Source organism: Oryx dammah, unplaced genomic scaffold (genome assembly GCF_014754425.2).
Source record: "Oryx dammah isolate SB20612 unplaced genomic scaffold, SCBI_Odam_1.1 HiC_scaffold_28, whole genome shotgun sequence".
Lineage (NCBI taxonomy): Eukaryota > Metazoa > Chordata > Mammalia > Artiodactyla > Bovidae > Oryx > Oryx dammah.
Genome location: NW_024070212.1, coordinates 11,838,612 through 11,865,339, shown reverse-complemented (window position 1 = coordinate 11,865,339; position 26,728 = coordinate 11,838,612). Strand labels below are relative to the sequence as shown.

Here is a 26,728-nt window from a genome sequence, read left to right as displayed (position 1 = left end):
TAATCGTGATCCAGGTCAGGACAACCCACGGGCATCTGGACTGTGGCTTAGATACTGTTTTGGCTGCAGAGGCTGTTTGGGGGTCAGCCAACACTGCCTGTCACTTTTGCAGGCTCAGGATCCACAGGACCGTTCCACTGAGTTAAACTCCTGAGATCCCTTGTTTGTCTTCCTCTCAACTCTCTTGAGAGTCATTACTCCCATCCCCCTGTCTCCAGACTAAATTGCTTCAACCAAGCCTACGCCAAGAGGGAACTGTATTTCAAAAACCCCAGAATGACAGATGTCGTCTTTGTCACGTCACAGCTCAGGTTTCCGTCTGTCCCTCTGCTTATCCAACTGTCCAGGATAAATAAGCTCATAGCTGCCATTCAGAGAGCGCACGCCAGGGAAGGCACCAAGCAAATCATCCACCTCCTCCCACTTAACTCTCCAGCAGTCCAAGGTAGGCGGCACTGTCCCCCAGTTCACCAGTAAAGAGAATGAGGCTCAGAACAACCTGGCCACAGTCACACTGGTAGGAAGTGCGTGGCAGAGGCACCATGCAAACCTAAGTGTTTCCTAAACCTCTACTCTTCAAAGGGACTTTGCAGTCCTTGGCCTAGACTTGTCACTGCATAGGTGAGCACACGGAGGAGGCCGGGAAGGGGCAGTGACAAGGCCAAGGTCACACCGCTCCCTCTGGCGAGACGCCCACCCATCTCTGACTCGCGCTCCCAGGGCCTCCCGCCTCCATCCTGCTGCCTCCTTGACCTACCAGTGGACAAGGAACCAGCTTCTCACTGTCCTCAGGAGACTTCAACAGGACAGCAGGGTGTCCAGGCCCCATGCAGGAAAGCTGTGAGTATAAATCCCATCTCTGAGCCAGGGTGCACAGGCCACTCTACTCGCGAGCCCTTGACTTGGGCTCCGGGGGCTTGGGAAGGAGAAACGTGAGTGTGGAGAATTTGCAGCCTGTAGCTGCACTAGAGAAATGCGCAATGATATGAATAAATTTGAATAATAATGAGGGCAATGCCTGAATTAATAATACTGGCTGCTCACCTGACCCACCTCTCCCCCAGGATATCAGCACCTGCCACCCTAATCCCAGGAAATATGGGTGAGCCTTTTCCTTTCCCCGTAGGAGACATAGATGGGATGTCAGATCAAGAGAGTTGGGGAGCTGCTGTTTCTAACTTCCTGACACCCTGCAGACCCAAGAAACTGGATTTACACACTTAACCAAGAGAGGCTGCCTGGTCGTAATAAATCATATACTGGCCATCAGTCCACTCCTAGCTCTGCCCGTTTCTCACTTGGTCTCCTTGATATGCAACCAATGTGGATGCCAAATGTCCAGGGAGATTCAGAGAGAAGAGACAGTGTGGGCCTCGGCCTTGCGGAGAGGTTCCCATTCTAATGGAACAGGTAGGGGGGCAAAGACTGCCACCCACAGCCGCCCTCTACCCACAAACAAAAGCATGGACTTAGACTCTGATAGCTTGGGAGAGAAAATCCATGGATAGAGCTGTGACAGCAGGGCTGAAAGGTGGGACAAGCTGTGTTTGCCCAGGGAACTGAAAGATCAATCTAGGAGGACTTCCTGGAAGAAGCAGGAAGGTGAGGCAATTTTGGAAGGGTGAGAAATGGAGCTGGAGGAGCAAAAAGAAGAAGGGAGGGATGAGAAAATGAGAGTCCCGTTCCTGGTGAATAAGAGGAAGATCTTGGAATGGGCGTGGGACCATTCTTTTGCATACTCAGTACGAGTGATGGAGGATCAGAGAGATTTTGGAAAGCTGGGTTAGGAAAGAGTTGGATCTGAGGATTGTGGTCTCTAAAAGACTTGGAAGCTGGGGAGGGAAAGAGGGGGAGGAGTCCCCAGAGTTCCGGGGGAAAACTGATTTGGGTTACCGAGTGTGACAGATTGGGGACGTGCGTGGGAAGCCCCAGACCTCTCCCTGTGCTGTCCCGCAGCCCTTCCATCTCCTGGGGCCCAGCGCGGGAAGCTGGCAGTCACAGTGCAGTGCCCAGGACTGCCGACCAGCGGTGGCTGGAGTGGGTGGGTGGGAGCAGTGGGGGGGCAGAGGGGAGAAGAAACCCGAAATCCAATTCCCTGCTCCATTTAGGCTCCGCAATTAAAGGCAATTACTTTGCAGTTCTCTAATCAAATGCTCCCGGCCGAGCTGCCAGCCGGGCAGCCATGTGTAGCTCCGGCAGCCAGAGGGAGAGTGGAACGAAGTCACGTGGCCCTGTCAGCTCCCACGGGGTGGGAGGCTGGGCGTGTGCTGGTGTGTCCATCGTGTGTATGCACTCATGCCTCCAGAGCCCGGGGGCAAGGGGTGAACACAGGGGACCGGACAAGCGTACAGGAAGTGGGTTCAGAGCTCCTTTGTCTGGGGTCTGCCACCAGCCACCCAGGAAGCTTATTTATACACATACAGGTGGACGTGACTATCCCGCAGAATATGCCGTTGTGTACTCGCTGCGTGCGTCCAAGGGGGGATTGCGGTTGGCGTAGTTGCATACGTGTGTCCCCTTATATTGGCTCATGTACACAGATCCAAGCGGAGATATGGTAGGATATTCACCTCTCAGGGATTCCGGGCAACCATGGTATCAGCAGTGGCGTGTGTTCTGGATTCGTCACCCAGTGATATGGGTGTGGGGATGGGGGAGCCCTGGTCGAGGTGGTTGAGGAGGAGCCCAGGCTTAGGCTCAGGTTTGCGTCCTGCTCTGTCCTTAACTCGCTGGGTGCCCTTGGGAAAGTGACTCTCCTCTCTCCTCAGTGTCCTCGTCTGAACAAGGAGAGGCTTGGACTAGCCTGGTCTCTGAGGCCTTTACATAACACTGCACCACTTTCTAAGCTCGCTGAGCGCCTCAGCTTCTGAAACCCAGTCCCATGGGCCGTGGAGGGAAGGAAGAATCAAGGGCCAGCACATGGCTTCTTGGAGGGAAGGGTTTGGGGCTGACATGGGGTGAGGACCAGAGGGTCCAGCTTCCTGGCCTGTGGCTCTCTCTCGGGCCACTGCGGGGTAGGAGCGGAAGCCTGGGAGGCACGGCTTCTTGTGCAGCCCTCTCCTCACTCATCTCCTGACCCTGTGCCAACTTTGGCTTTGACAGGGACCCAGACCCGCTTCAGCCAGGAGCCAGCCGACCAGACCGTGGTGGCTGGACAGCGGGCCGTGCTCCCCTGCGTGCTGCTCAACTACTCGGGGATCGTGCAGTGGACCAAGGATGGGCTGGCACTGGGCATGGGGCAGGGCCTCAAAGGTGAGTGGGGCAGCCCAGCACCTAGCCTACCCCATCTTGGCCTCCCTCCCCTCACCACCAAAGAGTACTGGACTCAACATCCTGCGTTCCCCACCACGTTCCTTCTCCGGGCTCTCCTCCCCTCTCCCGCTTCTGTGTGAGTCGGTCTCTCTGCCTGTCTTGAGCTCTCTCTCTATTGCTGTCCAAGCTCCACAGCTCTGCCTTTCCTCCTGGGTTGCAGACTGGCTCACAAAGGGCCAACGGGAAGCCCAAGGAATCAAGGGAAACCAAAAGACCTTTACAGCACCACGAGAGGAGCTGCAGGCAGCCAGGCCAAGCAGGAGGGGCTGGGGGGCTCCAGAGCCCCCTGCAAGAGCCAAGAGAGGACAGAGCAGCTTCTAGGTCCTACAGGTGTTTCCTGCCAGTTTGGCTTTGCTCCAGCGTTTCTCTTGCCCCCTGCCCAGGCAGTGTCTGTTCTGTGGCCACAAATTCATTTTAATTTCAGCCTAAGTGCTTATTTATTCATTTAACAAGCACTATGGAGCCACTTCGGAAACAAACATAATGTGTCAAGGTGGGGACAGGGGGAGCCCTCCTTTATTCCAAAGCAAGTAAAGATACTTCTGGAAAGGCCACCTGGCAGAGTGGATGGGGAATCAGAACCTGCCTCTGCTGCCTTCCAGCTAGGTAACCTCAGAAAAGCCACTTCACCTCTCTGGGCCTTAGTTTACCACTGTGTAAAATAGGCATAGTAGCTGCAGGTCTGCCAGCTTTATAAAAGTGTTTGTGAGTTTTGAACCAAATGAGAGAATATGTGAAAACATACTGCTCGCTGTCAAGCAGTGTAATGGTAAAAGCACGGGAGGGATTATGCATTTTTTTATTCTTATTGTTATCCAGGGCTTGAGACTATTTGCTGCGGGTTCTGTGCATTAGAGCAGGTAGGAGAAATTTGTCTGTATGGAGCTATCTCAATGAAGGAAGGAGAGGGGCTGGCGGATCTATTGATGATGGAAAGAGAAAGAAACTGAGAGAGAGAGAGATCAATAGATATGGAGTGAGAAGAATCGATAGCCTCTGAACAGAGGGAGGCAGTGGGAGGGAGCTGAGGGTAGGGACCACGAGAGCTGACAGAATGTGAGGGGTGGACAAGAGCCTGGAGGCAGGAGGGAGAAGGCGGCTGGACTGGAGAAGCACAGAGGTGTGCCTGCCACAGCTGGGCGAGGTTCCTGCAGGGGAGGGGCTCCTTGGGCAGGACCCTGCTTCTCACATCCCTCCCTTGGTGAGTGAGGGTGAGACCTTCGCCCGCCTTGGGCTTCCCTCTGGCCCCAGTGAGCTCATGTCTGAGCTGCAATGGCCTATATTTCCTAGCGCCCACACACCCTCCCCTCTTCCTCTCCTTTTCTCCCTGCTGTCTGCCTTTTTTTTTTTTTTGCCTTTTCTTTCCTATTATTATGAGAGACATTTGTCTGCAAACAGCTTCGGAGATTTCATCTGCTCCTGCAAAGCTCCCCCTTCTGCTCTCCCCCATCTCGTCCTGCTTTGTGGCTCCCCGCCTCAGCGGAGGAGGCTGTGACATCGCAGTGTCTGCACGGGGACCTCATCCCCGTCAAGGGCCCCCTGGGCCCCAGGAGAGGGTGGAGGGAGAGGTGCTAGCTCCCAGAGGGACCCCTGGGCCCTGATGTGGGGAGAGGATGCGCCCTTTGGGGCAGGGCGGTCCAGGAGAGTCCCAGGCTTGGGCTGGGCTCACCTAGGCTAGCCCTTTCTCTTCCTGCAGCCTGGCCACGGTACCGCGTCGTGGGCTCTGCAGAGGCCGGGCAGTACAACCTGGAGATCACAGACGCCGAGCTCTCTGACGATGCCTCTTACGAGTGCCAGGCCACGGAGGCCGCCCTGCGCTCCCGGCGAGCAAAACTCACCGTGCTCAGTAATAACCCCCAACATCCTGCATGCACCACCACCACCACCCCGCTGCCCACCACTGCCCCGCCACCTCCTCCTGTCTCTTTTTCTTGGTGTCCTGGCTGTCCCTCGCTTCCCCAACATCCTCTTGCATTTCCCAGCTTCTCTGTCTCTGATCCTGGCCTCATGTACTATCCTGACTATCTCCCTTGCTTTCCCTCCCCCAATCCTTTAAACTCCTTCCAAAGCCAAGTTCAGATAGAAGAGAAAAAAGTGGGCACATGGGCACCCATTCTGGACACGTGGGCTGTGTGAGCTCTGGCATCCTCTCTGCCCCCGCCTGTGCCCAGGCCTCGCGGGGACTGGGCTCCGCCTTCAGGACATAAACTGCCCCTGCCGGAGCGGGGGCATGGCAGGGCAATGGAGACCAGGCCTCTCCTGGCAGATGGGCTTGTTGGAAGCTTCTCCCTTCCTCTCCCTCGCAGCTGCCCCAGAAACTGCTCCCTTCGCTCCTTTCCCTCCGCTCAGCCCCTCTTCCCCTCTCGGCCTCCGTTCCTGCCCTCAGCACTCACCCAACCTTCTCCACTCCATCTCCAGGCCTCCTCAGGGAACTGGGGAGCAGCACTGGAAGGGTCAGGCCTTGAGGGCTGAGAAACGGGGAGGGGGTGGGGCAGGGTCCTGGCTGAGTCTGCAGGAGCTGCTGGAGCGCTGGAGCGTGGCTTGTCTCTGAAGAAGCCTGCTGGCTGCCGCCCACAGGGCACAGAGCAGGTGTCCCTCTATGGTAACACCCGGGGCCATTTGCATAATGAGGGGATCCTCTCCTGCACGCACACAGGACCCAGTACCGGAATGAGGCCAGCTCTGACACGCCCTCACCCCCCCCCCACGCCCCCCCACACCCCGCTCCACCTCCCTGGCGGCACCCCCAGCTCCATCCATCTTTCTGTCTCCCTCAAGCTCTGGTGCTCTGCCTGGGCCTCTGACTCTGCTCCACTTGTCTCCAGCTTGTCTCTGTCTGCCTGTGACCCTCTTCCTTCCCTTTTGTCATCTGCTCCATCCCTTTCTCTTTGCTGTTCCCATCTGATCTGTCCTGCCCTCTCTCTTTTCTCTCCCCAACCCCGAAATTGTTGAAGTGGGGGATTCCCCCCAGGAGGGATGGGAAGAATGAGCGGGGAGCTGAGCTAAGTGAGTCTGGACACAAGGAAGATTCTTAGCTGGGGGAGAAGGGTGAGGACGCAACAAGTCATCTGAGCATGGCGGGAAGAGGCCTGGGCTGGGAGTCAGGAGACCTGGGCCATTCTGGCACCGTGACCCTGAAGAGGTCATGACCTCTGGTCATCTGTTTTCTCCTCAGTAACATGGCATAATGATGCCGGCCTTTTCTTAGCAACTGCCGCTTTGCTGCTCCCTGAGTGGGGAGTTGTAAACTGTGAAGGTCTGGGCAGATGTGAGGTGTCAGAATAAGTGAGCACCAGAGGGACCCGGCAGTCTGTTTCTCTGGATGTAAAGGCCCTGAAGGACTAGGACTCCAGGCTGGTAGATGACTCACTTTTCCTCTCTAGTGAAGATACATGGGGAGAATTAGCATCGAGCAGGATGGAGGTTAGGGGGCAGGAGTTACCTGACCACCAGGGGTAGGTGTGGAGTGCTAAGGCATTAACTTCCCCTCCTCACTGGAGAGGGTATGAGCCCCCATGCTGGACCAGGCATTCCAAGGGAACACGAGATACTTACGAGGCCTTATCTCTTCTTTATTCCTCCCTAACTGCCTCTGCTTAAGTCCTGGAAGGTGCTACTTCCAGACTGGAGACTGCCATTTGAATGAGGGGGTCCTGATACTGTTCCTTCCCCCTCCTGCCCCAGCATAGACAGGGAGAAATAGAGAAAGATGGGTAAAGGCCAGCCAAGACCCTAGATATATAACAGGAGCTTAGTAATGACATCCTGCAACTTGGTTCAATCAAGGAAGGCTTCCTGGCAGAGGAGAATATCAATGGGAACCCTTGGTGGAGAAGTATCTTGCCTAAAATGCTTTCAAGTCAATGAGGGAGGTAGGTCTACATGAGCAGGGAGCTGGCTGGCTTATGTGGAGGGTGTTGGGGATGTGGATCTCTGTAGCCTATCTGGGTGTTTCAGGTGGCTGAGGCCCCAAGAGTGAAAGAGATGGAAGGTGCATCCGTATACTCCTTTCCCCTCACTCTGTCCCCTCCTCGTCTCTCTGGAACTCTCACGCCCCCTGCCTCCTGCAGCCACGTGGAGGCAGTGAGAAGGCAGGACAGTTCGCGCACCTTCCTCTGCTCACCTGCCTGCGCACGGCTTTTGTTCATTCAGGGCTCAGAGACTGGGCAGGACTGAGTGGCGAGCGTGCTGTGTTCGGTGTGTGGAATCGGCCTCCCTGCACATGGCCGGGCTCGTCACCTCCCCTCTCCTGCAGCTATACCCCTTGGTGGTCAACCCCCCACCCCAGACCAGCCCAGGCCACAGAATGGTCTTGCAGAACTCTGAGCAGCTGCCTCCCACTCCCTGGCAGACAGACACAGACATAATACAGACCCACGGCTCCCTCATCATTCCCAGCAATGACCTCGAGAGCAGTGGTGATGAGCACAGCTCTGGGTCCGCAGCCCTAGTCCTCGTCGCAGCCCTGCCACTGAGCTCTGAGCACACTGGCCTGACCTGTCTGGACCTCAGTGCCTTGTCTGTGAACGGGGGGTAGGGGGCAGTCAATGGTATTTACCATGAAAGAAAGGATTAATGAAATACACTCTGTGGTGAGGATGCAATGAAATCCTATGCACAGGCGCTTGAGCTGACACCTGGTGAGCAGTCAGTGAGTGGTGGAGATGTCGATCATGTTACAATTTACAGTCAGTTTCACACCCTTGATCTCTCCTTTCATTCTCCCAGTAGGAACTCTGGGGAACAGATGTGAATGCTTTTTGAAAATTTACAAACAAGGAAACTGAGGCCTCAGACACATAAATATTGATATACAAATTTAAGTTTCAAATCCTAAAAATGTGCTCATAAACATACTCACGGGGACTTCCCTAGTGGTTCAGTGGTTAAGACTCCAAACTTCCAGTGCAGGGGCCCTGTGTCCTATCCCTGGTCAGGGAACTAGATCCTGCCTGCCACAACTAAGACCTCACTCACTGGAAAAGACGGAAGGCAAAAGGAGAAGGGGGTGGCAGAGGATCAGATAGGTGAATGGCATCACCAAGTCAATGGACATGAGTCAGAGCAAACTCCAGGAGACAGTGAAGGACAGGGGAGCCTGGTGTGCTGCAGTCCACGGGATCACAAAGAGTCGGACATGACATACAGACTGAAAAACCACAGCCAAATTAAAAAAAAAGAACCACCTGGACACATGCCGTCTAACTAAGCTTAGTAGACACCTCAATGGCCATATTTTCTCCTCCCCAGATACTAAGGTGGGCTAGTAACGAAGGTGGCAGATGGGCACCTTCTTTCCCTAAATAAAGGGTGAGGACCAATGTTACAAGGGAAGGGAAAGCTGATGGGAGAAGAAGCTTCTGCCCAACTAGGACTGTCCTCCTGGGATATGATAGCATTGTGTGACCTCAGAGGGGCCCCACACAGACCAAGAGAGCCTGAGTGGCAGTTCCCTTTCTCTCTGCCTTTCTCTCCTTCCCACCTCATTTGCCAATCTGCATCCCTCTGCCATTGGAACCATGTACACTAGCGAGCAAGGAGGAAGAGCCCGGGATGCAGCAAGCAGATCACTGGCCAGCCAGGAGCTGGAGGCGCTGCTGGCTCTTGTCCGAGCACTAACATGGACACATTGCACGTCACACGTGACGGCCCCTCTACCGCCCTGGTCCAGCCTGCACGAGGACCCTGGGGATGGGCATCGTATGTCCCTGTTGAAGAAACTGACCTGGCAGCCTCACCCGAGGTCACTTGACAGACGAATAAAGGCGCCAGGACTTGAAACCAGGGCAGCCTGCTTCTAGAGCCTGGGCTGGCCCCACCCTCCCACTCTGCATGCACCAGTTGAGCAAAGTGCTGGGATGGGCTACAAGAGGTTCCTCTCCCCGGAAACCCCAAAAATGGAGACCATCATCTCATAAACTCTAGGACAGCCCTGCCTACGACTGGCCTCATGGGCACCCCAGGGTCTCCTCTCAAGGGCTCCCTTGGAAAGCACCTGCGTTTCTCTGGTCTTCCAGGCAAAAAGCAAACGAAACCCTTTCACATTGCTGGCTGATGAACACGAGGTAGACCAAATATCAAAATTATAATCAAAACCCTTCTGTCTTTATCCCATCAACTACTTATTCCACTAGTAGCCCCAAGGATGCATTATCAACCAGCCTCTGCTCTAGATCTTAGGGCTTTAAGAGAAAAAAGAAGCAGCCCTTGCTCCCAGGGAACTTGCAGTCTGGTTCACCTGAGTGTTTCAAAGCCTGTGGGTATAGGACAGGGAACTATTTCCTGTTAATATTTCCGACATGTGACTGATTCGATTCCTTAGGCATTTAGCCAGAGCCTGCTTTGGTCATGTTCTAGGCACCGGAGACTATAGATATTAATGTGATGGAGTTCCTGCTTTCCCAGGGATAATGGTTTTGTTGGAGAGGGGACATGGAGAACCCTCATAAGTAACCCAAAGACAGGCTATTGATAGATGGTGCTCGGAGCTTTGAGTGACTGGCTGGGAAGCAAAGAGGCGGTGGTTGAGGAGGGAGATGTGGCATGGAAGGCCCTGTGTAGCAGCTGGGATGCGAACAGGATGGACACAGAGAAGCCGTAAGGGAAGGGAGCAGAAACAAGAAGAGGTGGGGAAGTGCAGGACTTGACCTGGGGAACACTGGTCGCAGCCCGAGAGGCTTGCAACTCATGCCCGTGGCAGCTGGTAGACATGGAAGGTGGTTGAACAGGGAAGTGGTGCAGACTTGGCTGGTCTGTAGAAAAAGTAACCCAGCCATGATGGATGGGTTGAGGCCAGCAGGGGCTGGAGGCAGGGAGTCCGTTTGGGAGGTGGCTGTGATAGAGCCACTCACCCAGCTGCGCCAGCGTGGAGGAGCAGATAGGAGGGAATGGATCTAAGAAGCTACGTTGGAGGTAGCCACCTTTCTGTGCCAGGTCCCCCAGACCACAGGAACAGCAGGTTCAGTGATCGTGAGTTAGGGCCTAAGGATGGCTCTGCCCCACCAAGGGCTGGACGTGCGGTAGGAGAGATGCCTCCAGGGCAGGGCTTTCGGTCATCAGGGCACTGTTGGCCACATCCGGCACTCACTCTGCTCTGCTCTTCCCCACAGTCCCCCCAGAGGACACCAGGATTGATGGCGGTCCTGTGATCCTGCTGCAGGCGGGCACCCCCCACAACCTCACATGCCGTGCCTTCAACGCCAAGCCTGCCGCCACCATCATCTGGTTCCGGGACGGGACGCAGCAGGAGGGTGCTGTAGCCAGCACGGTGAGACCCTGCCTGTTCCCCCAGCTCCTCAAAGGCCGCCCTCTAGGTCACCTTTCCTTTCCTACATGAATCTGACCACAGACTAGTGGGGGACACAGATGTGGAAAGAGGCCTTAGAAGTCATGTGGTCCAATCCTCTCATTAAATAGCTGGGCAAATTGAGGTCCAGACAAGAGAATTCTCAGGGCCATTCAGTAGTTAGCAGAGACTAAGAATAATAATGAGAATAGCTACATTAATTAAGCACCCATAGTGTAGCAGGCACTGCGCATGCTAAGGTCTATGGACAGTCTCTCTTAATCCTCACAGGAGTTTCATAAATTAGCTGTTAACTTCCAACTCAGAAAGAGTGAACTGATGTTTAGAGAGGTTGGGTGACTTGCCCAGGGTCACGCACAGCTGACCTGCAGCAGAGCTGGGGTTTATACCTGGATCAGAATGTAGTCTTGCTAACGAGCCTCTCAACTTTCTTCCCCCAGTCTCTAGCTGGTGCATGTTCCCAGTCGGCACAACTAAGAGCTTGGGGAAGCAGAGATTATGTGGACGTTTTATAGATGAGTAACCTGTTGCCAAGAAGGACATCAAATGACTTGCCCAGGATCACACGGCAAAGTTGAGGTGGAGCTGGAGTTAGAATCCAGATCTCCTATTTGGAGCTCCTCTTGCCAGCTGGGGACAGGCACAGGTGTACCCAGCTGCTTGCTAGATGCTGCAGGAGACACTTCTCATTGAGGGGAGAGACCTTCCACCTGTGTGGCTCCAGAAAATGCCTGGGTTTGCTCTGCCCTCGACACTCTGTGTCACCTCGGACAATTCACGTCTCTCTGGCCTTCAGTTCACCATTTGACAAGCAGTTTGGCTTCGGTGGTGCTTAACTTTCTCACCACCAAGAACCCTGTCATTTTTCCCCTCTATGGTTACATGTTTTGAAATATTTGGCAACCAAACAAGCCGACTGGTCAATGGCCATTTCTCATCTACTGCCCCTTCCTTTTTTTACATTTATTGAAGATAGAGCTTTGAAGCAGCCCGAGGAAGCCAGTGTTGCTGCACTGGACTGGTGCTGCCCCAGTACCACATCAGGCCTAGTGAGATGCTTGTACTGCTGTCAAACTGTGGGCTGCCACTTTGCCTAATATTATGGTTTCCCCTAGGCAGTGTGCAAACAGCCTTGGAAAACAGCTCAAGGGTCCTACGATCTTGTCTGGGGACCTCAGGTTGGGTATCATGGAACCATTATGAGACTTTGAGCCTGTGAGTCCCCTCCCTGCCCTCAAGGAATTTATGGTCTAGCAGGAGAGAGCCATGCACAGCACAGTGCCTAAGAGGCAAGGTGGATGTGACCAGAGCAGTGTGGAGGACAGGTTGCCTGTGAGGGCCACACGTTCAGTCTTGGAGAGGGTCCTGAGAGCTGAGATTAGCAAAGGAAGACTTTCCAGAAAAGGACGGGCTTGGGTTGGACTCAGGGAATTCCAGGAACGAGACTTAAAACGATGGAGAAAACTATACAACACACAGAGTGAACTCTAATGAAAACTATGGCCTCGGTTAGTAATAGGGTATCAACGTCGGGTCATTACTTGTATTATGTATCAGATGTAACATGTATCACACTAATGCATTATGTTAATAACAGGAAACTGGGGTTGGGGAGGAGGATATATGGGAACTCTGTATTTTCTATTCAATTTTTCTGTAAAATTAAAACTTCTCTTAAAAAATAAAGTCTATTAGTTTAAAAAAAAAAAAAAAAACCCTAAACCTGAGGAGGAGATAGGGGCTGGGGGAAGGGCAGAGCTTCAGGTTAAATGCCCCTCCAGCAAGCCTAGCTCTGTGTGGGTCACCCCAAGAGCAGCGGAAGGGGCTTTTAGCTTGACCGTGCCTTCCACCCTTATTCCCCACCTCATCCTCCCGCCCCAGGAACTGCTGAAGGATGGGAAGAGGGAGACCACCGTTAGCCAGCTGCTCATCAACCCTACAGACCTGGACATTGGGCGTGTCTTCACCTGCCGCAGCGTGAACGAGGCCATCCCGAGTGGCAAGGAGACGTCCATTGAGCTCGACGTGCACCGTGAGTAGGGTCCCAGGGAGCGGGGGTGGGGCGGGGCGGGTCAGCGTGCACCCTGGGGGGTGGCACCCTTTGGGAAGCACAGAAGAATCCCCCAGGGGCCCCGGGACAGATGCTCCGTTCGTTTGTCCTCTTCGATTTCCTGCTTTGAACCGTAGGCTTTGAGAGCTGGCACAAGAGGTATCAGCTGTGAGCCAGGCAGTTCCCGGGTTTAAACCGTGTGACTTTGGGCAATGACGTAATCTCTCTGAGCCGTAGTTTCTAATTCTGAATATGTGCAAAAAATAAAACACAGGCCTACAGCTCCTTATCGGAAATTCCAAACCAAAAGTGATTGGGTGGCAAAACCTGAACGGAAGCTCTTTGTAGTCTTTTATTTAATAACTCAATTGGAATAGCCGTACATTTCACTATTAATGTGTGTTTCTATGGGATGTTGCCCAGATTCTGCTGGGGGTCTTACACAATAAATGGTCTGTAGTCACCATAACCTTTCTAGCATTTGAAAAATTCCAAATTCTGAAACACATCTCATTCCAGGGGTTTCAGATAAGGGATTGTGATGACCTATACCTGCTTCTCAGGGTTGTGAGCATTAAGTGAGATATAGTGTAAGAGCATCTCACATGGAGTATGCTACTGGGTAAGTGCTCAATAAATTCCCACTGCCCAAGAGTGGAAGTGTGGGCAGCAACTGGAGAGACGCCCCACCCCCATGCGGGCTAGTGAGCCTAGCGAACCCACACTGACGCCTAGTGGTCACAGTTGGTCACTACACCGTCTGACTAATTTGTCCCTTTGGTATCACTATTGGTCCTCACCCTAGCCGGCCCCTAGAGGCTCCTGGAATAAAGGTGAGGAAAGCTTATTTACTGGAGCTGGTACACTGCAAACTCAAATTCCCAGATCACCACACGGGTGAGGTCTCAGTGTATGTGCTAGAGTGAGAAGAAGAAATTTGAGAGACAGAAAAGATCCTGACCTGCCATCCTCTGCTTTGCAGACCCTCCTACGGTGACTCTGTCTATTGAGCCCCAGACGGTACAGGAGGGCGAGCGCGTCATCTTTACGTGTCAGGCCACGGCCAACCCGGAGATCCTGGGCTACAGGTAGGAGGGGAGGGGCGGGGAGGGGGCACACCCTGGGGAGGGATACTGGGAGGCCCTTGAGGTCCGGATTGGGGGACTGGGGAAGACAGGCCGCTGGATGTCGGGGAGAGGGCTCCAAGGCCTGACCCTGCTGTATTGCCTCCTCCAGGTGGGCCAAGGGGGGCTTCCTGATTGAAGATGCCCATGAGAGTCGCTATGAAACCAATGTCGATTATTCCTTCTTCACGGAGCCTGTGTCCTGTGAGGTTCACAACAAAGTGGGGAGCACCAATGTCAGCACTCTAGTCAATGTCCACTGTGAGTAGCTGCAGGGGCAAGGGCTTTAAGGGACCTGGGGTGGGGTGGGGGAGGCTCTGTGGGGCTGAGAGACAAGGCAGGAGGAGGATTGGAATTCCCCCCTCCCCCCCACCCCGCCACCCCGATGAGCTCAGGACCCTGAGGATCTGTTTCTCCCTTTCTACCTCAGTTGCCCCTCGGATTGTAGTTGACCCTAAACCCACGACCACAGATATTGGCTCTGATGTGACCCTCACCTGTGTCTGGGTTGGGAATCCCCCCCTCACCCTCACCTGGACTAAAAAGGACTCAAACATGGTAAGAAGCTCTCCGCCTCTCCTGAACCCTGGGCGGTAGGAGCCTGGCCACAGGTTGGGAAGAGGCAGGCTCAGGGGGCACAGCATTCATTTTTCAAGTTGAACCTGGGATATTTCCAAGTTCCCTGGATTTGGAAGAGAAGGACGGTGCTTGCAGTCAACCCCACCCCTCATTGGCAGACAGCTGGCTGCTTCAGTGGCAGTGAGAGGGACAGTGACCTGTGGGTGGGATGGGGAAAGGGGGCCGGACTGGAGCTGCTGCTGTGGCAAGATACCTGGTCAGTGAATGCTGCATAGGAGGGTGGAGTGGCCAGGGTGATGCGCTAGAGAAGGCTGAATCCTACAGCTCTGCAGAGACCTATTGGAGAAGGCACTGGCACCCCACTCCAGTACTCTTGCCGGGAAAATCCCCATGGACGGAGGAGCCTGGTAGGCTACAGTCCACGAGGTCGCAAAGAGTGGGACACGACTGAGTAATGCAGCAGCAGCAGCAGCAGAGACCTATATGGGACAGTTTGGGCCAAAGTTGCAGAAAGAGGGATTTTAGAGCAAAACTTCCTCATTTGGCAAGAGAAACACTAGGAGAGGTCACCAGCAGTGGCTGCATCCTCTTTTAAAAATCGCGGCAGCTTCACCTGCCCTCTTGCACCTCCACCCAAGTCTGCCCACTCTTACAGAGATGCTGTGTCTAAATGCTAACCTCTTTAGAGTCAAGGGATGGACCAGATAAGATTCGGGACTCTGCTTCCCTCCTGGGAATTCACTTGTGGCCCTTCCTGCTTTCTTTCCAATGCCTCTAATGCGGGGGCCCACACGGATCTAGGGGCCCAGGCCTCCTGGCTCCCCACCCGAGGCTGCTCTCTCTGCCCAGGTCCTGAGTAACAGCAACCAGCTGCTGCTGAAGTCGGTGACCCAGGCCGATGCCGGCACCTACACCTGCCGGGCCATTGTGCCTCGGATCGGAGTGGCCGAGCGGGAGGTGCCACTTTACGTGAATGGTGAGGGGCCTGAGGAAGGTGGGGGGCGGGGCGGTGCCTGGGGGCAGGCTGCTGGAGGTTCCAGCTGGCCCTGACCCTGTCCTCTTGCTTGAAGGGCCCCCCATCATCTCCAGCGAGGCCGTGCAGTACGCCGTCAGGGGCGACGGCGGCAAGGTGGAGTGTTTCATCGGCAGTACGCCACCACCAGACCGCATTGTGAGTGGGCCAGGCCTCGGGCCAGCCGCTTATTTCCCTACCTGCCTCAGCCTCCCCTCCGGCTTTCCCAGGCCCTTCCTATGCCCTGCGCTTCTCATCCCCTGACTCTGTCCCTCTCCCTGCTCACACGCCACCTCCTCTCTTCCTTGTTGTGTGACCCTGAGCCAGTTACTTGGTCTTTGGAACCTCAGTTTCCTCATCCATAAAATGGGGGCAGTGATCCCTACTGAACAGGGTTGCTGTTGCCTTAGTGTGAAAGGCCTGGTGAAGTCTCCTTGGATGTGCTGCTCATTCCCCTGGGCTTTCACTCCTGCTTGCTCCTCTCCCTCATCTCCTCCACCTTCCTCAACCTTCCCATCTCTTCCTTGCCGCCTCCCCTGCCCTCCGCGCCAGCCCTGCCCCATCAGTTCCATCCCACCCAGCTGCCCACTCCCCTCCCTTCTCCTGCCTTCCTCCTCCTACCAGCACCCCGCCCCTCGCTCTCCACCCCCTCCCTCTCCCCCACACCATGAGCCATTAATTCCTTCCGTGACCATTAACCGTCAAACCCCTCATCACATTTAATGACCATTTGGCTAACTCCAGGGCTGCCCAGGGACACTTCATTACCACGGCCGCCTGGGCAGCGGGCGGCTCAGCTCCCGGGGGGCCTCGCTTTCAGAGCTAGGAGGACTGATCCCTGGAAAAGAGCCAGTTCTCGGAGGCTCTCTCTCGCTGGGGCTCCACTCTGAGGGAAGGGACACAATGGAGGGGGCATGCCCCAGCCTGGAGTACAAGGGATGGAGGAGCCCAGGAGAGACCCCTCCCAGCGACAGTTCCCACTCATTTATAAGGGTCTGTGGATGGGTCTCCAGAGCTGGTGGGTGGGTTCATGCGGGGCTGGCTGTGGGGTGGTTAAAGGCGAGGCCGAAGATATGTTTAGTTAAGAGCCTCAGACTATCAAAGCTGGAGGGAAGCTGGAGCACTATCTACTCTATCTAGCCTGGTCCTCTCCTTTTATAGGTGAAGGAAACTGAGGCCCAGAGATGGGAGGGGGCGGCCACCCAGGGCTCAAAGGGAGGATCAGGCCAAGAGCCCAGAGTTCTTGGCTGTCCGTCCAGGACTTGTTCCCACATGTCGGTTCATTGGATTAGCTGGGGTTGTTACGAAAATAGAGATTCCCAATAAGAGAAGCCTGAATTCTAACTTGGGAATGATGTGTCTTTGGGACACTGGTCTACCATCTTCCAGGTCTGCTGGCTTCCCGAATCAAATTGCTCTCCCTTGCCTCAACAACAACCACCACTAAACAGAGAGATTCCTGGGCCTGTGACCTAGAGAGTCATGTTTAGGAGCTAAGCCCCAGGAATCCTCACGTTAAAGCGTGTCCCTACGCTTATCTGAATGGTCACAGCATGTGTCTCGAGCCTGTTTGGGAGCTGCTGCTCCTCTTAGATGGGAGGTTTGATGCCAGGGTTGGAGGCAGCAGGTGTGGCTTGGGCTTGTTGTAGGGTGAGTGTGGGTCTGGGCTGAAGGGCACACGGGGTGAGGATATGGCTATGCCTTTTGGTGGGTCAGGTGTTTCCACCACTTGCTCTTCCTCATCCCATCCTGCCCTTCCCACCCCAGGCCTGGGCATGGAAGGAGAACTTCCTGGAGGTGGGGACCCTGGAACGCTACACGGTGGAGAGGACCAACTCGGGCAGTGGGGTCCTGTCCACGCTCACCATCAACAACGTCATGGAGGCCGACTTTCAGACCCACTACAACTGCACTGCCTGGAACAGCTTCGGCCCGGGAACGGCCATCATCCAGCTGGAAGAGCGAGGTAACTGCAGCGCTGGCTGTGTCTCCAGGGCACAGGGCAGCCTGGGGACTCCGCTCCCTCTTCTCTCCAGGGGCATGGCTCAGAGACACTGCTCTCTCTTGGGCCCACCACAGCCTGATCTTGTGCTCAGCTGGGAAACCGACTCACTTTTTTAAACATTCATTGAGCACCTGCTATGTGCCAGGCCCCGCACTAGGAGCCGCAGGGACAGATGTAAATGAACACAGTCCTTGCCATCCGGGAACTTTCAGTTTAGTGGAGGACCTAGAGAGTGGCAGGAAATGACTTCAGATGCAGAAAAATGAAATGATCTGTAAAGGTAGTAACACTCCGTACTTCACTAGGTTGGTATGAGGATTAAATGAGACAATATTCGTGGAGTACTTGGCATAGAATAGGAAGCTTTGGTTCCCCAACCTCTTCCCAGGAGGTGCTAGTGGTTAAAAATCTGCCTGCTGATGCAGGAGACAAGGTTTGATCCTTGCATTGGGATCCCCTGGAGAAGGAAATGGCAGCCCACTCCAGTATTCTTGCCTGGAAAATTCCACGGACAGAAGAACCTGGCAGGCTTCAGCCATGGGGTTGCAAGAGTTGGATATGACTGAATGCACGCGCACGCGCGCGCGCACACACACACACACACACACGCACGCACCTTTTCATAAATCCTTAGTCTGATAGGAGACACATATTCTCTCCCTTAAGGCATTTCTAGCCTGATAAAAGAGACAATGCTTTTGAGTTTCTTGGAAGCTCCCAACTCTGATGAGAAAGAGTTTTTTTTAGTAAGAACGAGCTATTTGATGTGGGAGATGGGGAGAAGTAACCGTGGCAGGGGTCGGTGGGGGGAGTGGCGGGGCAGGGGAGGAGGTCTGTCTTAGCTAAGGGCACCAGCAAGAGCAAGGAGTTGGTGGGAAAGAAGAGAGTAGACGAGTAAGGAGGGCTCTGCAGGAAACACTTCTGAAAGGGAAGAGCCCTACATGGATCTGATCCATCCAGGACAGACAGGAAGGGAGAGAAAACTGGAGGCAGGATTTCTGGGTCCTTCTCATCTCCAAGGAGCAGGTGGATCCAACCAGAACTGCCTGAGCCCTGGGAGATTAGGTGCAGATGGAGCAGTCACAATGGTGTGGACGAGGAAGGCAGTGAAAGAGGTGGAAACACAGGTGCCGATGGGGAAGTCTGGGGACAGCCAACCTCAGCCAAGACCCAGCCCAGGAAGGAGAGACAAGTCTCCCAGGCAGGCGGGCTGCAAGAGAGGGACAGGCAGACCACCACGGCCAGGGTCAAGTCGACCCCAACTCTGATGAAGTTGAAGTGAAGGTCTAAATCCAAACACAAAATGCAGACTTCCTCTCAAATCCCACCTTGACTTTCACTGAACTCAGCTGAAACGTAACCCTGTGCAAAGTCCAGGGGGCCTGGAGCTCGGCTGTTGGGAGCTTCAGCCATCGCTGAGCTCAGATCCCCCGTGTGACCTCATCCTCACCCTCCTCCCTTCTTTCCCACATCTGCAGAGGTGTTACCCGTGGGCATCATCGCCGGGGCCACCATTGGTGCAGGCATTCTGCTCATCTTCTTCTTTGTCGCCTTGGTGTTCTTTCTCTACCGGCGCCGCAAAGGCAGTGAGTATGGGCCCTGCTGGGGCCACAGCCCTCCTGAGGGTCTCTGACAGGCAGGGCTTGGGAGGGGCGAGGAGGGATTAGCAGCTGCCCTCTCCAGGCCAGGTGGGTCCAGGTTGCGGCCCTTGTCCCCAGGTCGCAAAGACGTGACCCTGAGGAAGCTGGACATCAAAGTGGAGACCGTGAACCGGGAGCCACTCACGATGCATTCTGACCGGGAGGACGATACTGCCAGCGTCTCCACGGCGACCCGTGTCATGAAGGCCATCTACTCGGTGAGCGTCCGCTCCTGCCTGGCCTACCCTCTTCTTCACACTCTTGGGACCAGCCCCACCCCAGGTCACTGAAACTGCCACTCTCTGCTCCCTCAGTTGACCTCCTTTGGTCCCGTCCCCTCCCCGCCACACACTCTCATACATACAGACACGTAAACATGCACACGCTCCCCAGGCTAATTTTCTCCCAGCAAAGGACAGGCAGGTGGGACCTACACAGGCTTCCTTCACCCCATTCTCCCCGCAACAGCGTGTCAAGAGTTTTTTGACCCAACTGGAAGTTCTCTGGCCCAACTGCCTCAGTGCTCGGATGAAGAACAGCCCCAGAGAGAGGCAGGGACATACATTATCACAGAATTGGTGCTAGAACCCATATGTCTGGCCACTATGCTCCAGAGTCTCTGCGGGGAGAGGACGCAGGGTTCAAGTCTGCCCCTGCCCCAGACCCTTCCTGTTAACAGGAGGCCTCTGGGTGTGGGGATGCGGGGGGCAAGGCGGGCGAGAGCAGGTGTCCAGCTCCTGATGCCCAGCCCCTGCTCCTCTGCAGTCCTTCAAGGATGACGTGGACCTAAAGCAGGATCTGCGTTGTGACACCATCGACACCCGGGAGGAGTATGAGATGAAGGTGCGCACGGGGGGAGGGCCCGCACACAAGGGTCCCCTGGGGGGGGCGCGGGACATGGATCGCGGGCCCCAGGGGTGGCCAGAGCGGAGGTGAGGGCAGGTGTGCGGAGGAAGGGTCAGGAGATTACTGAGGGAACAGAGGAGATGAAGAGTTTATTGGCTGAGAACCTGGGCAGAGCCAGAGGAGGCCCAGATAGGCCTCGATGAGACTCTACACCCCTCCCCAAGAGGAACCCACCTTCTCATCCTCTTCTCTCATTGCCACCCAGGACCCCACCAATGGCTACTACAACGTGCGTGCCCACGAAGACCGCCCGTCTTCCAGGGCAGTGCTCTATGCTGACTACCGTGCCCCCGGCCCTGCCCGCTTCGACGGCCGCCCCTCCTCCCGCCTCTCCCACTCCAGCGGCTACGCCCAGCTCAACACCTACAGCCGGGCCCCGGCCCCCGACTACGGCCCTGAGCCCACGCCCTCTGGTCCTGCTGCCCCCGCTGGCAACGACACTGCCAGCCAGCTGTCCTACGAGAACTATGAGAAGTTCAATTCCCATCCCTTCCCCGGGGCAGCAGGGTACCCCACCTACCGGCTGGGCTACCCCCAGGCCCCACCGTCCGGCCTGGAGCGGACCCCATACGAGGCATACGACCCCATCGGCAAGTACGCCACCGCCACGCGATTCTCCTACACCTCCCAGCACTCGGACTACGGCCAGAGATTCCAGCAGCGCATGCAGACGCATGTGTAGGGCGGCGCCTGGCCGGGGCATCTCTGCGGGGCAGAGGAGAAGGCTCTCACAGCTGTTCCCTGATATTCAGGGACATTGCCCGTTGTTGCTCCCGTCCTGGACCGGCCTTCCTCCTCCCACCGCAGCAGGCAGGGAGCAGGTCTCCCAGAAACACCCCGTCCCGAGGATGGTGCTCTGCGCATGCCCCAGCCTCCTGGGCCTGCCCTTCCCTCTTCTTCGGGAGGATGTGTCTCTTCTGACCTGCACTCTTGCCTGGCCCTAGTCTGGGGACCGGGAAAGTGAAGGTTGCGGAGAGCAGAGGGGCCACTTTTTTGCATTCCCTTTCTATGCCGCCCCTCTGGTCTCACGTGAGCGGACAGGGGGCGTCCTGTGGGGAGGAGCAAGCTTTGGCCCAGGGGACACGGAGTGTTGGGGTGGGTGGCTCTGGTACAGATAGATTGCCTGGCCCGTCCCATCTGTTGTCCGCGTCACACCTTGGGTGCGTCTCTCCCTCCTCGGGACTGCAGAAGGGACCTTGGATTTGTTTTTTTATCCCTGGCACCGACTTCAGATCCAGCCCTCATTCAGCTGGGATTAAAATGCCAAGTCATCTTGGCTGCCCACTGTGGACCCCTGTCTCTCTGCCTGCAGAGGGATCCAGGTATCTCCCCTAACGCTGCCCTTTCTTTCTCCTCCTCTGTGCTGGGCCAGCCGGATAGGTCAGGGGGGTCGTGATGTAGAAGGATAGGTCAGGAACCACGTCCTGAGTCGCCAGCAAGACAGCAGCGTACTACGTAGCAGTTTCCAGAGCCCACGCTAGAGGGAGCCCATCCAAGGCCCCTCTCCTCCCCAGCAGGCCCCACTTCCTGCTTTAATGAGCCTGCCTGGGGAGTGGTGGTGAAAGTGGGCATGCTATAGGCTATTTTTCAAAGACAACAAAACAATTAAAAAAAAAAAAAAACCCTCACTTGGGGTTAAAAAAAAAAAAAAAAAAGCTGTAGGGAGCTCCCCACCCAAATACAAGTCCCAGTGGAAAGGAAAGGGGGAACCTGTTCTCTATCAGATTTCCAGTACCTTCCATTACTCTTTCAATCTCGAAGCACTTTGAATCCATTTTTAAACATTCAGGTGGTGAGACCTGTCACCCGATGGGCTCTACAGGACCAGAAGAGGGCCTGGCTGTCAGGCTCTGCTGTCCTACCCCAGAGCTGACCAGCTGGTTAGAGGCCACCTTCTGGGGGACATCTGTGGGAGATGTTCTCTTTAGACGGGTTTTCGTTTGTTACGTATCTTTCCCGCCCCCCCTGGACCAATCAGATTATTTCTTCCACTTTCAGTGCCTTGAGTGTCCGGCTTTGGTTGACCGGCCCTGTGTGGGTGGCTGCACAGGGATCTGGTACGGTCAGCACAAACTCACTGCCAAGTGTTGCAGAGTTTAGGGGACAGATGGGCGAGGGGACCTAGTAAGAGAAAGGGCTGACCCAGTAAGCTCACGCGGAAAGGCACTGCAGGCAGCCGCGGCTCACAAGGCCTCCCACGCCCACCCTCACCTCCATACACACACACACCGCACCACGCCCACATACGCATTCCACATTCTCAGCCGCCACCTCCTGACCAAAGAGAACGGGCGCTCCAAAGAGAACTCACTCCTCTGCCCCGGCCTTCCCTTCCCAAGAAGCGTGGTCTGCTCTTCCCTTAGCTCAGCCCTAACGGGAGGGTCCTCTTACAATTCCCAGAATGCGTTTTGCCCTTTCTCGTGGTCGCCATTCATTAGTCATGTTCGCTTTAATGAGTTACATGCTCATCAGCCACGGGCCATCGCCACCTTTGCAGATGGGTCTGTGGGGTGACATTCCTCGCTATCCCCTGGCAGTAAGGACAGCGCATACCCTGTAGCTCCAGTTCTGGCTTCTCAGGCTGCGTCTGCATCCTTCTCCACTTCAGCATGGGCAAGTCCCACGGACGGGCCCTTTCAGAGGCCTCATAGGTTCACAGCATTATTCCATCCTTATCCCTGGAAGCTGACTCCTTCCTGCACAGTCCTTTTCTGTGAGTTTGGTGACATGATCCCATAAGGATGCACGTCCCTGTGCAAATTCAGGCATATTTTGATGATTTTCACAGAAGCCACGGGGTAATCTAAACAGTTAAAATCTAAAGATGGTGGCTTTTTAAACAGGAACATTCCAAATGACTTCTGTTTGGGGTTTGGCCGCATTCTCTTGTTTCCTCCTTTTTGGTTACAGTACTGGGTCCATTCTGCTGGTGGAGAGGAGGAGGCCCTGAGGTCACAGTAACTCAGCTGACACTGCAGGGACCCATGGGTGTTGGAAGACAGATAGAGTTACTTCCTTGTTCCCTTACTTCCCTGTGAACTCTGTGCAAGGCACAGGGAAACATCAGCATTCAGGACTGCCTCTACCCCGCGCAGTGTTTACTCTGGGCTGATCAGAGTGGGGACTGACCTGTTAGGCCAATGGAATTGCCTTTCTGGGGCGTGGCAGATGCCCTTGAGCTTGGGCAGTTTTTACCCAAGGCTGGAATCCTCCAGCACGGGGCCTCGGCCCCGGTGATCCTGACTACCTTCGACATTCTAGTGTTGGTGGGAAGAGCAAGGCATCCGGAGACGTGGGACTCAGTTCTGAAGTTGCCATTTACTGAGTGACCTTGGCCTAACCTCTAGGTTCATTGCCCACTATTTTCTAGTCTTTAAGATGAGGAGGGAGAATTGTACAAACCTCAGATTGTCCGACTCTTGCGTATTTTCATTTGGTGAGGTGGAAGGGCCTGCCATTCCTGACAAAGATTTGGTAACAGCAGGTGGATGGGTGGGGGGGAGTTGAAAGGTTCTCCTCTTGAAAGAAGCTTTCACTGTGGACTTCATCCTCTTGTCAGAAGTGTTGTGAATGAGTTTCCAGTAAAAACCCCTTGATCTCAAACAGCAGCAAAAAGAATATCCTAAACCTCGGTGAAATTGATGTGGGAGTATCCTTTGGACATTGTGCTGTTCCCCACTCAGAAGCCTGATGGGTTTGCAAAGGTGTCTCCGGCCAAGGCAGGGCATGGTGAGTTTCCTTCACTGTGCCCCCAGGTTCCAGGTAACCTCTGTAGGGAAAAATGGAAGCAGCCACACTCTGCCTGCATCCTCTGGAGGACTCCCATGGCCCAGAAAGCTGGTCTCACTGAGCAAGGGGAAGCCTGCAGGGTAAGGTGTCTTGAGCTAGAGGGCAAGGTGTGAGAACAGCTGACCTGTCTGTTCAGGAGCAGTTCAGAAGGGCAGGTGGTAGTGAGGAGGGAGTCCAGCAGTTATTGACTTCAGTTCTGTGTCTTGAAGAGGTTCTTGTGATTCTGGATGACCCACAGTCTTCCTTGTGGAGGGTCCAGCTTGCATCCTAAATTCGGCGTCCCCCACCAAAGTCTAGCCACAATATTTGCATGAAGCAAAGTCCAACGTAAGTCAGAAAGGAAAGCAGCGCTATGCTCTCACAGATAACCTTGCCTGCTTGGGATGAAAGAGGTTAGTTTGATCTCACCCCAACCCTTCTCGTCTCCAAGCACTGCATGCCCTCCTTGTCCAGGTGCTGCTTTTCTGGTAATTTTGAGGACAGCCTCTTCTGCTTGACAAGATGGAGCACACTGCCCTGGAGTCTCTTTTGCCCTGGTACCCTCTCATTAAATGGGTGGCTGTCTGTCAGGAGCCACAGGTCCTGGGCTTTCTCAGATGGAATCAGATGGCGTCTCAGTGTATTTGGCTCATGTGCACTGCTATTGTACACAGACCACTCGGGTTTGGAGAAAGCCGTGTTGAAGCCGGGACCTCTGCCAGCTGTGCTGAACTGGCTCAGTGACATCACTTCCTCACTCTTTGCTGAGAGAGTGATTCTGTCCCCACTGTACGCAAAGCGCCCAGGCCTCAGAAACCCTGGCTTCTCTGCCAGTTTGGTGCTGCATGCCGTGAGCCAGGTCACCCGCTCTGTGCCTCTCCAGGCCCTTCTGCATGGCGGGCAATCACTTGAAAGGCATTAGTGAAGCTTCTGACTCTGGTGGGACCAGTGAGGAGGTGATAACAGACCACTGAAGTGCACAGACCAAGGGATGTAATTGGAAAGGCATTTATTTTTGTGAAGAGGCTATTAAATTAGCATTTAAATATCCCATCCCCTTCTCCTGGCCTTCCCCTTACCACTGCGGCTCCCTTCCTGGAGGCCAGCCTCTTTCTGAAAGGCACTGGCCTCACTTATCAGCTGGGTCCTGACACTCCAGCTCTGGGCTTCTGGAGAGGATGGAAGGATGTGTGGCTCAGGATATCTCAGAATAAAGGAGATGGGGTGGGTCGGGGGAGAGGATCACATTTTCTTGCATCACTGTGAGGGAGCTCCAGGCCCTGTCCCTGGAGGAATAATTGCTGCGCAGAAGTCACAGACCATACTGGGCGATTCTGGTACAAGCTTGCCCTTAAAAATAATAACAGTAATGATAATAACTCCGTTTGCATAGAGCTGTCTGTCACTCATTCCTACCAATCTCCTGTCCCCTAATCCTGGCTTTTTGCTGTCCCCAACCACTGGCCTTTGCAAGTGTTGGTGGGCCAATGGGGGTCTTCTTCATCTGGAGATTTTTAGATGCTGTCTCCTGGGAGTACCCCTGACTCTGGGGAAGAGAGCAGCCAAGTTGCCAATACAATCAAACTCTGACACAGTCTTGCTAGCAATAGTGACCCAGGAGATTTGGCTGCCTCCAATCACACTAGAATGAGGTCCAGGGCTCCCTGTGGTCACATTTTCTAACCCCACTCTTCTTGGGATTACAACCTCCATTTCTGGCTCCCATGAAATTTTCTCCACCCAAGCCCCGATAATAAATGGATCCATGATGATAATTAAGAGAAAAAAATATTATTTTTGTTAGGACAAACCATCGTAGATTTTTAGCAATGTGTATTTCTGTCCCTCACACCTTTTCCTATTCTGCCTTTTTTCATTTTCCTTTTTTTTAAATATTATGTACTATATTTTTAGTCTCAAACACACTATATATTATATATATTTAATTTTTTTATATATATAAATATAAATGTTTTAAAAAGTACCATGTTTTGTGGTGTTTAATGTACAAGCAGCTTTAGTTACTTAAAAGCTTGGCTGATTTGGGGTGAAATGATCTGAATTGGAGAAGATTGATTTTGGGATTGAGATGGCAGAGACTGTCTATTTGTGTCACCTCCAGGCCGTGGGGCAAACACGTTTTATTCACCAGTTTGTGAGTGTCGCAAAAGCCTAAGGCCAATTGTGGCAGTTCAGGGACAAACAGCCAGAGGCTCCCTGCTTTTGGAATACAGGATCCAAATGTTCAGTGCCAAATTTGATTATGGGGATAGGAAGGGGAGACTGACTCTGGGATCCAAATCCCAAAGGATTTGGTAGTGTGAGGGTGAACAGGACTGATTTCATTTACTTTAAAATGCAGTGGTTTGGGTAAAAATTCAAAATTGCCGGGTCACCAGCCCTTTGAACTTGAAGTGAGACAGAATGAAAAAACAGATGGCGCAGCAGTGCACACACACAGGCCATCCTGCTGAGAAATTCTGGATTCCCCAAGTTTAGTAGAATTTGCAGAGATTTTACTTTGCTCTTTTCACAGCAGTGTTAGAGGATAACTGGCAAAAAAAGAAAAAAAAAAGCTGCTTTCAGATAATGTTTTTGAAAACTATAAATCACAAAAGAAATACAAGGGTTTATTCCCTTCATCCAGGCTTTCCTGGTGGCTCAGACAGTAGAGACTCTGCCTGCAATGCGGGAGACCTGGATTCAATCCCTGGGTCGCAAAGATCCCCTGGAGGAGGACATGTGAGCCCACTCCAACCTTCTTGCCTAGAGACTCCCATGGACAGAGGAGTCTGGTGGGTTGCAGTCCATAGGGTCGCAAAGAGTTGGACATGACTGAGCAGCTGACACCTACACATTTCCCTCATCTGGTTAAGAGTCCAGCAAACCAAAGATGATGCACAGCAGCCTATTTGTACCCAAGGGACACGAGACACAGTCATAGACAGATAGGGACGCAGGAGCTGAAAAAAAGACTCGAGAGAGAATGCAGCCCATTTCCAGGAAGACTGTAGAGCACGACCAAG

General features: G+C 54.1%; 1 protein-coding gene across 2 annotated transcripts in view; it reads left to right on the top strand.

The window, feature by feature from the left end:
- The window catches only part of KIRREL1 (kirre like nephrin family adhesion molecule 1), a 104,332-nt gene extending 78,720 nt beyond the window's left edge, over window positions 1–25,612 (top strand). Inside the window, exons 2-15 of one of the 2 annotated variants that reach the window (XM_040230193.1) lie at window positions 3,103–3,252; window positions 5,009–5,158; window positions 10,422–10,579; window positions 12,500–12,650; window positions 13,651–13,756; window positions 13,905–14,053; window positions 14,223–14,350; window positions 15,173–15,347; window positions 15,442–15,542; window positions 17,151–17,349; window positions 18,867–18,974; window positions 19,107–19,246; window positions 19,794–19,871; window positions 20,140–25,612. In XM_040230193.1, the coding sequence (XP_040086127.1) occupies window positions 3,103–3,252; window positions 5,009–5,158; window positions 10,422–10,579; window positions 12,500–12,650; window positions 13,651–13,756; window positions 13,905–14,053; window positions 14,223–14,350; window positions 15,173–15,347; window positions 15,442–15,542; window positions 17,151–17,349; window positions 18,867–18,974; window positions 19,107–19,246; window positions 19,794–19,871; window positions 20,140–20,616 (2,270 nt within the window). In that variant the 3' untranslated portion in view covers window positions 20,617–25,612. The remainder of the gene's footprint in view (window positions 1–3,102; window positions 3,253–5,008; window positions 5,159–10,421; window positions 10,580–12,499; window positions 12,651–13,650; window positions 13,757–13,904; window positions 14,054–14,222; window positions 14,351–15,172; window positions 15,348–15,441; window positions 15,543–17,150; window positions 17,350–18,866; window positions 18,975–19,106; window positions 19,247–19,793; window positions 19,872–20,139) is intronic. The other variant, XM_040230194.1, reaches the window with a different exon arrangement.
- The last annotated feature ends 1,116 nt before the right edge of the window (window positions 25,613–26,728 follow it).